Source organism: Oncorhynchus clarkii, chromosome 25, assembly GCF_045791955.1.
Source record: "Oncorhynchus clarkii lewisi isolate Uvic-CL-2024 chromosome 25, UVic_Ocla_1.0, whole genome shotgun sequence".
Taxonomy (NCBI): Eukaryota; Metazoa; Chordata; class Actinopteri; order Salmoniformes; family Salmonidae; genus Oncorhynchus; species Oncorhynchus clarkii.
The window spans coordinates 2,123,212-2,137,681 of NC_092171.1; the positions used below are offsets into that span (position 1 = coordinate 2,123,212).

Below are 14,470 nucleotides of genomic sequence, written 5' to 3' on the forward strand. Positions count from 1 at the left end.
ATTCTCGATTATCATGGATTTATCAGTGGTGACAGAGTTTCCTAGTCTCAGTGCAGTGGGCAGCTGTGAGGAGGTACTTCTATTCTCCATAGACTTTACAGTGTCCCAAAACGTTTTGGAATTGGTGCTGCAGGATGCAAATTTCTGTTTGAAAAAGCTAGCCTTTGCTTTCCTAACTGACTGTGTGTATTGGTTCCTGGCTTCCCTGAACAGTTGCATATTGCAGGGACTATTTGAAGCTAGTGGAGTACAACACAGGGTGACTTTGACCTTGAGCCTTCTTTCAGTGATTTAACATACAGTATTACCCAGCAGGAAAAACAGGTTCAAATGACTTTTATGACATCATGGTCAGGTTGTTTACTGGTTGTAAAAGGAATTCAAAATATATTTTTATCTGGTTGTAGCAGAGAACGTGAGGTTGTAATCTTGTTATAAGACGTCTTCTTTTAGTTTTTTTATCGATTTGGTACTACTTTCACAAGTACAACACACAAAATCACACAGTAACGTTTTCACCAAACCTACATCTAGAAACACCTTTCATATAAAGTAATTGCCTTTCACAATAGATTCTAAAACGGGTTTGTCTACTATATATGGATTTTGAGAATGGACACCATCAAAGAGGTAAAAGAGGTGGGCATGGGCCCCATCAAAGACGTCAAAGAGGTGGGCATGGGCCCCATCAAAGAGGTCAAAGAGGTGGGCATGGGCCCCATCAAAGAGGTCAAAGAGGTGGGCATGGGCCCCATCAAAGAGGTCAAAGAGGTGGGCATGGGCCCCATCAAAGAGGTGGGTGTGGGCCCCATCAAAGAGGTCAAAGAAGTAGACATGGGCACTGTCAAAGAGGTGGACATCAGAGAGAGGGAGGCAGACGGCTTGGAACTGTTGGGTCTAATAAACAGAGACCTTACCATAGCAGAGGCTGCCAGATTAGTTTACCCCAATCTGAAAAGATCAATTGTCAATTCAATCATGAGAACAAAAAAACTGATAAATCTACAGGATATGCACTATGCGTTACCATTACATATATACTAAATGACATATTGTAATGCATGTAAATTCACAAAACATTTCACAGTATTCTTACAGTATGATATATTGACAGTATATTTGTTCTACCCTCAGAATTGACAGAAGACCCCATGGTGGTGGCCGTGACTGTGTGATGACCGATCAGCAGGAGTGGGCAGTGGTGGAAATGGTAAGGGCCAGGAATGACATACGGCTGTCTGAAATAAAGCAGGTCATTGAAGAGAAAGATGACACCTTTGCCAATGTGGCATCCATCAGCCTACCAACAGTCACACACCTTTTGAAGAGGAACCAGGTATCTATGAAACACATTTACCTGATGCACTTTGAGAGAAACAACGACCGGGTGAAACAACTGCAGGCCAAGTATTTTCAGGTACCACACTATATACAGTGCCTTGCGAAAGTATTCGGCCCCCTTGAACTTTGCGACCTTTTGCCACATTTCAGGCTTCAAACATAAAGATATAAAACTGTATTTTTTTGTGAAGAATCAACAACAAGTGGGACACAATCATGAAGTGGAACGACATTTATTGGATATTTCAAACTTTTTTAACAAATCAAAAACTGAAAAATTGGGCGTGCAAAATTATTCAGCCCCCTTAAGTTAATACTTTGTAGCGCCACCTTTTGCTGCGGTTACAGCTGTAAGTTGCTTGGGGTATGTCTCTATCAGTTTTGCACATCGAGAGACTGACATTTTTTCCCATTCCTCCTTGCAAAACAGCTCGAGCTTGTGAGGTTGGATGGAGAGCATTTGTGAACAGCAGTTTTCAGTTCTTTCCACAGATTCTCGATTGGATTCAGGTCTGGACTTTGACTTGGCCATTCTAACACCTGGATATGTTTATTTTTGAACCATTCCATTGTAGATTTTGCTTTATGTTTTGGATCATTGTCTTGTTGGAAGACAAATCTCCGTCCCAGTCTCAGGTCTTTTGCAGACTCCATCAGGTTTTCTTCCAGAATGGTCCTGTATTTGGCTCCATCCATCTTCCCATCAATTTTAACCATCTTCCCTGTCCCTGCTGAAGAAAAGCAGGCCCAAACCATGATGCTGCCACCACCATGTTTGACAGAGGGGATGGTGTGTTCAGCTGTGTTGCTTTTATACCAAACATAACGTTTTGCATTGTTGCCAAAAAGTTCAATTTTGGTTTCATCTGACCAGAGCACCTTCTTCCACATGTTTGGTGTGTCTCCCAGGTGGCTTGTGGCAAACTTTAAACTACACTTTTTATGGATATCTTTAAGAAATGGCTTTCTTCTTGCCACTCTTCCATAAAGGCCAGATTTGTGCAATATACGACTGATTGTTGTCCTATGGACAGTCTCCCACCTCAGCTGTAGATCTCTGCAGTTCATCCAGAGTGATCATGGGCCTCTTGGCTGCATCTCTGATCAGTCTTCTCCTTGTATGAGCTGAAAGTTTAGAGGGATGGCCAGGTCTTGGTAGATTTGCAGTGGTCTGATACTCCTTCCATTTCAATATTATCGCTTGCACAGTGCTCCTTGGGATGTTTAAAGCTTGAGAAATCTTTTTGTATCCAAATCCGGCTTTAAACTTCTTCACAACAGTATCTCGGACCTGCCTGGTGTGTTCCTTGTTCTTCATGATGCTCTCTGCGCTTTTAACTATCACAGTGTAGGTGCATTTATACGGAGACTTGATTACACACAGGTGGATTGTATTTATCTGTATTACTGTTACTATTTAATGCACATGCTACTTCACAGTTTCATGTTGGAACTACTGTAAAAATAACTAACCAAAATATATTTTTAGAGGGTGATGGTGCTTGATACTGCTGTGAACCATAACAAGCATATCTTTGTTGACGAAGTGGGCTTCAACCTGGCCAAAACTCAGCGCCATGGGCGTAACGGGCAACCGTCCGAGTGCAAGGACAACTTGGGGGAAACATTTCCATGTGCGCAGCTATCTCTGAAGATGGTGTGGTAGGACGTAGGCCATTACTTGGATCCTAAAACGCTGCACACCTCATTGTGATACTCAATGAAATTGATCAGGCCTGTCAAGGTGAAGGGGATGAGAATTTACGGCCAAATTATTAAGACAGGCTTGATGCAAATGAATGCGTGCTGAACATTGTTTTATTTTCATTAATTTTAATTTCTTTAATTTGATTACAGACAGTATACCTATGTTGCAATTATATCCGAAAAAGAAAAATACATTTTTTGCAAGAATGATTTTAGAGGATGTCTTCATTGATCACACATTGTATAGATATTATGGAAATTATACTTGGTAATTTTCTTGGTAATGTAAGTGTATTGCCTAATAAGTGTATTGCCTAAGTGTGTAATCTATTGTAATTTACAGTATTGTCGCCTCGTGGGTCTTCCGGTCGCGGCCGGCTGCGACACATCCCGGGTTTGAACCCGGATCTGTAGACGCCTCGAGCGCTGCAGTGTCTTAGACCGCTACGCCACTCGGGAGGCCCACTTTCAGCACTTCTAAGGGCGATTTAAAAGACATATCTTACATTGTTTGTCATTGGATTAACTGGTAGTTAAAACGACTACATTGAAAAGATATCATTATGTTGTGTTTTGGTGATTAAACCAATGTTCTCCTTACATTATAAGTGTGACCAGTTTGGAGTTTTGTACTAAGAGTTGTGAAAATTTACCACACACGTGAAAATATTACCAAAGAGATACATTATTTTCTGATCACAGTTTTTATGTAATGTGCCAAATGTCTCCCACTGAGTAATGTACCTTTTGGGTTATGTGTGATGAATCCAAAGTAGAAGAGATCAGAGTTGTGGACTCAAGTCTCATGACTTGGCCTCAAATCAGACTCGAGTCACAAATATGATTACTTGCAACTCGACTTTGACTTTAACACCCATGACTCGCGACTTGACTTGGACTTGAGCCTTATGACTCGACCTGACTTGATGCCCTCCCCAAGCCCAAATATTAAAACTGATGCTATTAAAAAAAGTGTGCAGTGCATCAACTCTTCATTTACCGGATTACAGTTTGAATCGGACAGAGGTCAATCAAATTGTGCCAGCTGAGAAAAAGTTGTGCGTGGCAGTGCAGAGGATCGTCGGCGGGTGAATTCAGATGGAGCCCTTGGAAAGATGATACCCCAAATCATTATTTTCGGATATAAAGACCATGCTGTATCAACAAAAAACGGATTGCAACTTGCAAAACATGCGGGAAGAAAATTACAGACGGAGGCACAACAATTTCCAACTTTGTTCGACATTTGAAGCTGCACAAAGAATGGTAAGTCGTGGCTAATATAGTCGACAGCTATATATTTTATTACTTTACTGGTGTATCATGTAGGCTAACGTAACGTTAAAATCAATGAGCCTCCACACAGTCAGTCAGTGCGGGAACGTGATCATTGCACCCAAGATTGAGCTACAACTGGCTAGGCATTTGGTAGCCTAAATCCTGCCTGATGTTACTGCTGTTCCTAAAACCATTGACATATGTTAGCCTACTGTAACCACACAGAGTGTATGTGTGTGTGTGTTGAGGTTGGGTGATTGTGTACAAGCCTACATCGCCCGATTGCGCCCCATAACAATCCTCAATAGTCAATCACCATGGTTTTTTTTTGAGGGGGGGGGGGGGGGTAACCATGTACTTCCATGGGAATATAACATTTATTTGGAAACTAATAAATATATAGCATTCATGATTTGTGTAAATGTAATATACTATTACTCTTGTTAAAAATATGAAATGGTATTACATTTGGTGAAGAGCACTAGTCTAGGACTCAAAACTCAAAGTTTAGGGCTTGAGATTTGACTTGATACTTGACAGTCTTGACTGAGCGCTAAGACTTGAGACTTACTTGTGACTTGTAAAACAATGACTTGGTCTCACCTCTAGAAGAGATTCTCCATAACTGGTGATTAAATTGTACACCTTTGGACTGGTGTGGTGCTGATAGGGGCATGTGTGTGTGTGTGTGTGAGATATTACCCTGCCAAAGATGGGCACCAGGTGGTGCTCGCACATGGAGAACATGTCGATGTCCTTCACGATAACCATCTCATCGTGGTCCTCGTCGAAGATGGCATCGTTCAGCACATCTGCGGAAGCAAAAGAAAATGAGAGCGAGACGGATGAGTGCGAGGGCCATCAAGTCGAAGCCATAAAGCTCTGAGACCCTTGACGCGACAGCCCCCCCAACTTAATCACTCTCCATCCATCCCATATGACATACAGTGCCGTGATAAAGTATTTGTCACCTTTCTGATTGTCTATTTTTGCATATACTTCTGACACTAAATGTTATCAGATCTTCAACCAAAACCTAATATTAGATGAAGGGAACCTGAGTGAACAAATAACACAACATATTGATACTGCTTTAGTTTACTTAATAAACAAAGTTACGCAACACCCAATGCCGCAGTGTGCCCTTGCCCCCTTACACTCAATAACTGGTTGTGCCAACCTTTGTCGAAGGGGGAAATTTGAATATCTGAACATATATCTGTCCTTTAGTCTGATGAGTCCAAATTTTTGGTTCTAACTGCTGTGTCTTTGTTAGACGCAGAATAGGTGAACGGATGATCTCTGCATGTGAAACATGGAGGAGGAAGTGTGATGGTGCTTTGCTGGTGACACTGTCAGTGATTTATTTAGAATTCAAGGCACACTTAACCAGCATGGCTACAACAGCATTCTGCAGCAATACGCCATCTCATCTGGTTTGCGCTTTGTGGGACTGTCATTTGTTTTTCAACAGGGCTATTTGACCAAGAAGAAGAGTGATGGAGTGCTGCATCAGATGGCCTGTCCTCCACAATCACCCGACCTCAACACAATTGAGATGGTTTGGGATGAGTTGGACTGCAGGGTGAAGGAAAAGCAGCCAACAAGTACCCAACATATGTGGGAACTCCTTCAAGACTGTTGGAAAGGCATTCCAGGTGAAGCTGGTTGAGAGAATGCCAACAAAGAATGCCAACAGCGTGCAAAGCTGTCATCAAAACAAAGGGTGGCTACTTTGACGAATCTAAAATCCCAAATATATTTTGATTTGTGAAACACTTTTTTGGTTACTACATGATTCCATGTGTTATTTCATCGTTTTGATGTCTTCTTTACTATTATTCTACAATGTAGAAAATAGTAAAACTAAAGAAAAACCCTTGAATGAGTAGGTGTGTCCATACTTTTGACTGGTACTGTATGTTTCATCATTTTTTTATGTTGAAGGGAAGCAATAGGAAGAATATTATACCAAATAAGGTAACACATTACTTGACACCCAGTGTCATAAGATGAGATGACAAGGTCATAACCATGTCATAATGTGTCATAACTTGAAATAACCTGTCATAATATGGTTATAACACTGTCATGACCCATATATTTACACCTGTTGTGACATATATTGCGTTATTTTATGGCTAGTTATGACACCTACATAAGTGTCAAAACCCACATTTATTCAAATTAGTTATTTCCCTGCCAAGAAGTTTCATTTTAAAGTTTGCTCATTAAATCCTTTCTAGTTTTTGTTGTAATAAATTATTTACATTCATGTTTTTTTCATCATGTTTTAAATAACATGTAGAAAATAAACTTTGTGACACTGTCAAGAAGCATGATGACCAACATAATCATATAAGCTAGATAGGCCTATCAGGTACAGGCCCTTAAATCAGCCATCAATCAAAAAGAGGGTGTCTTGTCCTGCTCCTGAACTCTGCTCCTGCATTCATCCCAGACATCACATACAGAGCATTGGGGTAGGTGCATGTCTGACATCAATGTGTGCGCAATTACAGTGATAATTCAATTTTGTTAATAAAAAAAAACATGACTTCAATTAACATAAACATACTGTTGACACGTAGGCTACGGTGTAATGGAATGTTTTGCCAACTGGGCTAATAACTCACTAACTAGCAAAGAATATGAACAACTGTGCACAGGCGGCTGGCTACACACAGCTCTCACTTTGATCTCAAAACAAGCACATCTACTCATGACTACTGTAGCCTAAACACAGTCCAGTTCAAAGATAATGGCACAGATCCATAAATGCCAATGGCTATTTGCATATAGGACTACTGCAGCTCTGATTGGCTATGGCGCACAGGTCTGTGTAGAGTATGTGCCTGAGTCTAGTCGTGCCTGTCAATGCAATAGAATCCTACTCCAATGCGCTCTGCCTAGAAGAAAATCTCTTGCACAGTTAGTTTAGCATACTAAATCTTGCAATCTTGTTCGTTTTGTTTCAGTATATTACATTGAAAGTGGCTAATATTGCGTTTATTTGATCAGAATTTCCACTTTAGAGTGAAAAAGTCGATAGTGTTAGCTAAAGTGGAAAACTGTAGAAAGTTCAGTGAAGTTAAATTTCGTGTTTCTCTCTTGAGAATGGCGCAGAAGGAGATGCCTGCCATTTTACGATCCCGTAACCAATTGTGCTATTTTGTATATGTTTTTTTTTGTTATTTGTAACTTATTTTGTACATAATGTTTCTGCGACCGTGTCTTATGACGAAAAAGAGCTTCTAGATATCAGGATAGCGAATACTCACCCCGTACCGGAGTAATACCTTTTCTTCAACGAGTTGGTAGGGAAGGATTTCCTTCAGATGCCCGACAAGGTCCTCATCCCCGTCATTCAAATCAAATCAAAGTTTGTCACGCGCGCCGAATACAACAGGTGTGTACCTTACAGTGAAATGCTTACTTACAGGCTCTAACCAGTAGTGCAAAAAAGGTGTTAGGTGAACAATAGGTAAGTAAAGAAATAAAACTGTAAAAAGACATTTGAAAAAAAGAGTAACAAGGCTATATACAGACACCTGTTAGTCAGGCTTATTGAGGTAGTAGGTATCGTTAAAGTGACTATACATATATGATGAACAGAGAGTAGCAGAAGCGTAAAAAGAGGGGTTGGCGGGTGGTGGGACACAATGCAGATAGCCCGGTTAGCCAATGTGCGGGAGCACTGGTTGGTCTGGCCAATTTAGGTAGTATGTACATGAATGTATAGTTAAGTGACTATGTTCAGGATTCTTATGGCTTGGGGGTAAAAACTGTTAAGTCTAGGACAAAAAGGCTACTCGCCACTCCGGTACCGCTTGCCATATGGTAGTAGAGAGAACTGTCTATGACTGGGGTGGCTGGGGTCTTTGACAATTTTTTAGGGCCTTCCTCTGACACCGGCTGGTGTAGAGGTCCTGGATGGCAGGCAGCTTTGCCCCAGTGATGTACTGGGCAAATGTACTGGGTCGTGCCCTATTCACGACTGTCTTGGTGTGTTTGGACCAATCTAGTTTGTTGTTGATGTGGTCACCAAGGAATTTGAAGCTCTCAACCCGCTCCATTACAGCCCCGTCGATGAGAATGGGGACGTGCTCAGTGCTCCTTTTCCTGTAGTCCACAATAATCTCCTTAGTCTTGGTTACGTTGAGGGATAGGTTGTTATTCTGGCACCACCCGGACAGGTCTCTGACCTCCTCCCTATAGGCTGTCTCGTCGTTGCCGGTGATCAGGCCTACCACTGTTGTGTCGTCAGCAAACTTAATGATGGTGTTGGAGTCGTGCCTGGCCATGCAGTCGTGGGTGAACAGGGAGTACAGGAGGGGACTGAGCACGCACCCCTGGGGAGATCCAGTGTTGAGGATTAGCGTGGCAGATGTGTTGCTACCTACCCTCACTACCTGGGGGCGGCCTGTCAGGAAGTCCAGGATCCAGTTGCAGAGGGACATGTTTAGTCCCAGGATCCTTAGCTTGGTGATGAGCTTTGAGGGTATTATGGTGTTGAATGCTGAGCTGTAGTCAATGAACAGAATTCTCACATAGGTGTTCCTTTTGTCCAGGTGGGAAAGGGCAGTGTGGAATGCAATAGAGATTGCATCATCTGTGGATCTGTTTGGGCGGTATGCAAATTGGAGTGGGACTAGGGTTTCTGGGATAATGGTGTTGATGTGAGCCGGACGTGAGTGCTACGGGTCTGTAGTCATTTAGGCAGGTTGCCTTTGTGTTCTTGGGCACAGGGCCTATGGTGGTCTGCTTGAAGCATGTTGGTATTACAGACTCAATCAGGGACATGTTGAAAATGTCAGTGAAGACACCTGCCAATTTGTCAGCACATGCCCGGAGCACACATCCTGGTAATCCATCTGGCCCCGCAGCCGGCTTTCAATCACACCAAATTATACATACTGTAGCCTAACTATCAAATGTGGACGAGCATCCACACTGGGGGGGGGGGGGTTTGTTTTACAGTAGGCCTAAATCTGTCAATCAACTGAGGGACCAAATCAGCTCATCAACTCAGCCATGGGTACACAGATGCCTATTATCGGTTTTCACACCTTTCACCCTTCATTGGGTAGACTACAGAATTTAGCCAATTGGAATATAATCAAATAACAAGGGACCTATTGCAACTATTGATGGCACTATATTATCACCAGCTGATGTCTCGTTAAACCATCAATACACGCTAAAATAAAAATCAATAATCTTTGTACATTTGAATGTTGCAGAAATAGGACATACAGTATTACCTACCATTTGAGTGAGCGAGAGACAAAATTATTTGGATAGCAAGCCCCGATCCCAATTACTCGACAGCCCCCCGCATGAAGAGAACAATAACAGCTCTTTTTCAGGGACTCATTTTAATTTCCTGATGCAGCATGAAAATTCTCTGCGACAAAAGAGTGATGAAGTTAAGATCCGACATCTGTAGGTGCAATGACTGCAACCAAACGCTTCCTGAAGTTGTTACTCAGTCTCTCACATCACTGTGGAAGAATTTTGTCCCACACTTCCATGCAGAACAGAGTTCTACAGTGTGACCATTTTACTCGCATATGTTCCTAAATATTTTACTGTGCGACCTGGAATTTTAGTTTAGGAGCACCAGTGGTGCCTAGAAAAATTAAGAAATTAATATTGCAAATCTTTTTTTATTGTGCTCCTTAATATCTTTGTCAGCGTATAGCCCTGAAGAACTTGTTTAACCCTTTACACTCGTGGGAATTGGCCCATATGGATAGGGCTAAATTGAAATTGTTCTTACAGAAGAAATATGAAAAGCATATGCACAACCATGGTAGCATTTGAAAGGGAACAGTTTGGAGATAATGGGGAAATTATTAGACCAAAAGGTGAGTACAAAAACAGTTCACCTGAGAAGACTGAATCCAAACATTACACTGTTGATTTTATGTGCATTTCACATTTAATGTACTTTTTGAAGCATTTGTTGATAAAGAAATCCGAAAATACTCTGAATATATTCAGTACTATGATAAGACTATTCCTGGAAGATGTGGAGTAGATGCAACAGAAGACCAAAACATTTACAAGGGTTTGAGTGAGAGGACTAACTGGTGTCCCCAAGTGGCCACACACCTCTCCAAAGTGTGAGTCAAAGAAAAGTCTTCAACTATAAAATATACTTTTTTTGAACTCTCCTAGCTGTGCCATTGAGGAACTAGAGCAACTCCACTTGTCGTTGTTTCATTTGGAACACAACCCTGCCATCACACAATTATGCAATCCAAAACGGTGTATTATAAATCGCAATCAGGGTCAGGTGGGAATGATTTGAAAGCTTGTTCTACTGCCAAGATGACTGGCTAAGTTATAAAATATGGTCTTACAGTGTTAGGCTTTCACAAGGCAAAACCCCCAATTGTACCCATGTTGGGGAATAAGAGATTTGAAAGCTGGGGATGATTAGGTGGCCATGATGGTATAAGGGCCAGATTGGGAATTTAGCCATGGGATCTTTAGTGACCACAGAGAGTTAGGACATCCGTTTAACATCCCATCCAAAAGACGGCACCATACACAGGGTAATATCCTGGGGCATTGGGATTTAAAAAATGTTTATTTTTATTTTTAACAGAGACCTCCTATTGGCCCTCCAACACCACTTCCAACAGCATCTGGTCTCCCATCCAGGGAGAATGTCAGGCCATCCATCCGTGAGCTGAAGCTGAAGCCAGCTGGGACATACAGCAAGACAATGACCAAAACACACAAGAAAGTCTACATTACAATGGCTGAAAAGCAACAAATTCAAGGTTCTGGAATGGCCAAGTCAATGTCTAGACCTAAATCCAACTGAGATGTTGGACTTCCTGAAACGATTGGTTCATGCTCAAAAACCCACAAATGTCGCTGAGTGAAAGCAGTGCTGCATGGAAGAGTGGGCCAAAATTCCTCCACAGGGATGTGAGAGACTGATCAATAACTACAGGAAGCGTTCGGTTGCAGTTATTGCAGCTAAAGGTGGCACAACCAGTTATTGAGTGTAAGGGGTGTCACGCCCTGACCTTAGTTTGCTTTGTATGTTTATAGGTTTTGTTTGGTCAGGGTGTGATCTGAGTGGGCATTCTATGTTGTATGTCTAGTTTGTCTGTTTCTGTGTTTGGCCTGATATGGTTCTCAATCAGAGGCAGGTGTTAGTCGTTGTCATTGTGGGTTGTGGGTGATTGTCTATGTTAGTTGCTTGTGTCAGCACAGTTCTTATTATAGCTTCACGGTCGTTATTCATTCAGTGTTCAGTGCTTTCTTTAATTAAAGTATCATCATGAACCCATACCACGCTGCATTTTGGTCCGCTTCTTACGACGATCGTGACAGAATCACCCACCACAAAAGGACCAAGCGGCGTGGTAATGCGCAGCAGCGATGTCAGGATTTCTGGACATGAGAGCGAGATCTGGACTGTGTCACTACTTGGGAGGAGATAGACAGGTGGGCGGTCGACCCAGGGAGAGTGCCGGAGCCCGCCTGGGATTCTCTGGAGCAGTGTGAGGAGGGATACCGGCGAATGGAGTCAGTATGGCGGTGCGGTAGGAAGCCCGAGAGGCATCACCAAAAATGTATTGGGGGAGGCACACAGGGAGTGTGGCGAAGCCAGGTAGGAGACCTGCGCCAACTTCCTGTGCTTACCGGAGAGCGAGAGAGACCGGGCAGGCACTGTGTTATGCTGTGGAGCGCACGGTGTCCCCGGTGCGGGTGCATAGCCCGGTGCGGTACATTCCAGCTCCTCGTATCGGCCGGGCTAGCGTGGGCATCGAGCCAGGTGCCATGAAGCCGGCTCTACGCATCTGGTCTCCAGTGCATCTCCTTGGGCCGGCATACATGGCACCAGCCTTACGCATGGTGTCCCCGGTTCGCCAGCACAGCCCAGTAAGTCGCACTGGTCGGGCTACGGGGAGCATTCAACCAGGTAAGGTTGGGCAGGCTCAGTGCTCAAGAGCTCCAGTGCACCTGCACGGTCCGGTCTATCCAGTGCCACCTCCACGCACCAGCCCTCCGGTGGCAGCCCGCCGCACCAGGCTGTCTCTCCGTCTTCTGCCTACAGGTGCTTCCTCCTCTCCAGTGCTGCCAGAGCCTTCCTCCTCTCCAGCGCTGCCAGAGTCTCCCGTCTGTCCAGAGCTGCCCGAGTCTCCCGTCTGTCCAGAGCTGCCCGAGTCTCCCGTCTGTCCAGAGCTGCCCGAGTCTCCCGTCTGTCCAGAGCTGCCCGAGTCTCCCGTCTGTCCAGAGCTGCCCGAGTCTCCCGTCTGTCCAGAGCTGCCCGAGTCTTCCGCCTGTCCAGAGCTGCCCGAGTCTCCCGCCTGTCCAGAGCTGCCCGAGTCTCCCGTCTGTCCAGAGCTGCCCGAGTCTCCCGTCTGTCCAGAGCTGCCCGAGTCTCCCGTCTGTCCAGAGCTGCCAGAATCTCCCGTCTGTCCAGAGCTGCTAGAGTCTCCCGTCTGTCCAGAGCTGCTAGAGTCTCCCGTCTGTCCAGAGCCGCTAGAGCCGCCAGTCTGTCCTGAGCCGTCAGTCAGCCAGGAGCTGCCAGAGCCGTCAGTCACGCCATGACCTGCCAGAGCCGTCAGTCACGCCATGACCTGCCAGAGCCGTCAGTCACGCCATGATTGGGTGCTCCATAATTTAAATAAATCTCAACATTGTCTTATTTGTTCACACGGGTTCCAATTATCTAATATTAGGTTTTGGTTGAAGAACTGATAACATTCAGTGTCAGAAATATGCTAAAATAGAGAACATCAGAAAGGGAGCAAATACATTTTCAAGGCAATGTATGCCTGTTGTTTCTCTCTGGCAAACACTGTAATTAAGTCTCGAGTCTCGACCCCGTATAGGCCTACCAATCTTTTTTGTTTTCCCTCGTAGCGGAGCTCATATAATTGTTCAAATCTAACGGTTATATCGGTTTGTGGGGACGCGCCCTCCTTTCTCCCTGACTGAGGTTTTTAATTTCCTGGCCGTCTATCTATCTACGGAGGTTGGGGTGGGAGGAACGTTTCTGTGGTAAGCCAACTGTCTGACTTGTTGCTTCAGGGCCCTGCGGGGTTGTTGCAGTGTTGTCGTCTTGTTGCCTGAATGAGCAGCAGCTGCCAGGTTTGGGTGCCATGATGATGAAATCATGGCTAACAACAACAAAATTAAAAGGTAATAGCTTCTCCATACGTCATAGGGTGTGATAAGTCAGTCATCACCATCTAACCAAGTTTAGATGACGGACTATGCATGTTTAGTTTAGATGACGGACTATGCATGTTTAGACCTATGCCTTCAGAAAGTATTCATATACCTTGACTTATTTAAAAAAAAATTGTGTTACAGACTGAATTCATTTTTGCAAATGTATTGAACATGAAATACAGAAATATCTAATTTACATAAGTATTCATACCCCCGTCAATACTGTGTAGAAGCACCTTTGGCAGCAATGACAGCTGTGAGTCTTTCTCTAAGTCTCAAAGAGCTTTCTACACCTGGATTGTTGAACATATGCTGATTATTTTATTACAATTCTTCAAGCTCTGTCAAATGTGTTGTTGATGATTGCTAGACAACCATTTTAAGGTCTTGCCATAGATTTTCAAGTAGATTTAAGTCAAAATTCTAACTTGGCCACTCAGGATCATTCACTGTCTTCTTTGTAAGCAACTCCAGTGTAGATTTGGCCTTTCGGTTATAGTCCTGCTGAAAGGTGAATTCATCTCCCAGTGTCTGGTGGAAACCAGATTGAACCAGGTTTTCCTCTAGGATTTTGCCTGTGCTTAGCTCCATTATATTGATTTTGTATCCTGAAAAACTCTCCAGTCCTTAACAATTATAAGCATACCCATAACATGACGCAACCATCACTATTCTGACACACACACACACACAGGAAAATAACAGGAAACCAAATCAGCATCTCCCCAAGTCATCTCAGACAAACACACACAATCACAAACATTATGACACCAACACAAACAACCTCATACACACACAATGAGTCTCTATGGTTACACCTCAAATTGTTCAATGTCAAGCAGAGGGATTGAGAGGGCTGGTGGCCGTGTTGGCTCATACTCAGCTCTCTCACGCTCTCCCTTTCCCTCTCATCCTCTTCTCTCCTCTCCCTACCCAT

At 43.6% G+C, this 14,470-nt stretch overlaps 1 protein-coding gene across 1 annotated transcript in view; it reads right to left on the bottom strand.

Moving 5' to 3' along the window:
* Positions 1-14,470, bottom strand: part of LOC139383750 (GTP cyclohydrolase 1) — a 46,784-nt gene that overhangs the window by 24,878 nt on the left and 7,436 nt on the right. The window contains exon 2 of the mRNA XM_071128310.1: positions 5,029-5,138. Coding sequence (XP_070984411.1) covers positions 5,029-5,138 — 110 coding nt within the window. The remainder of the gene's footprint in view (positions 1-5,028; positions 5,139-14,470) is intronic.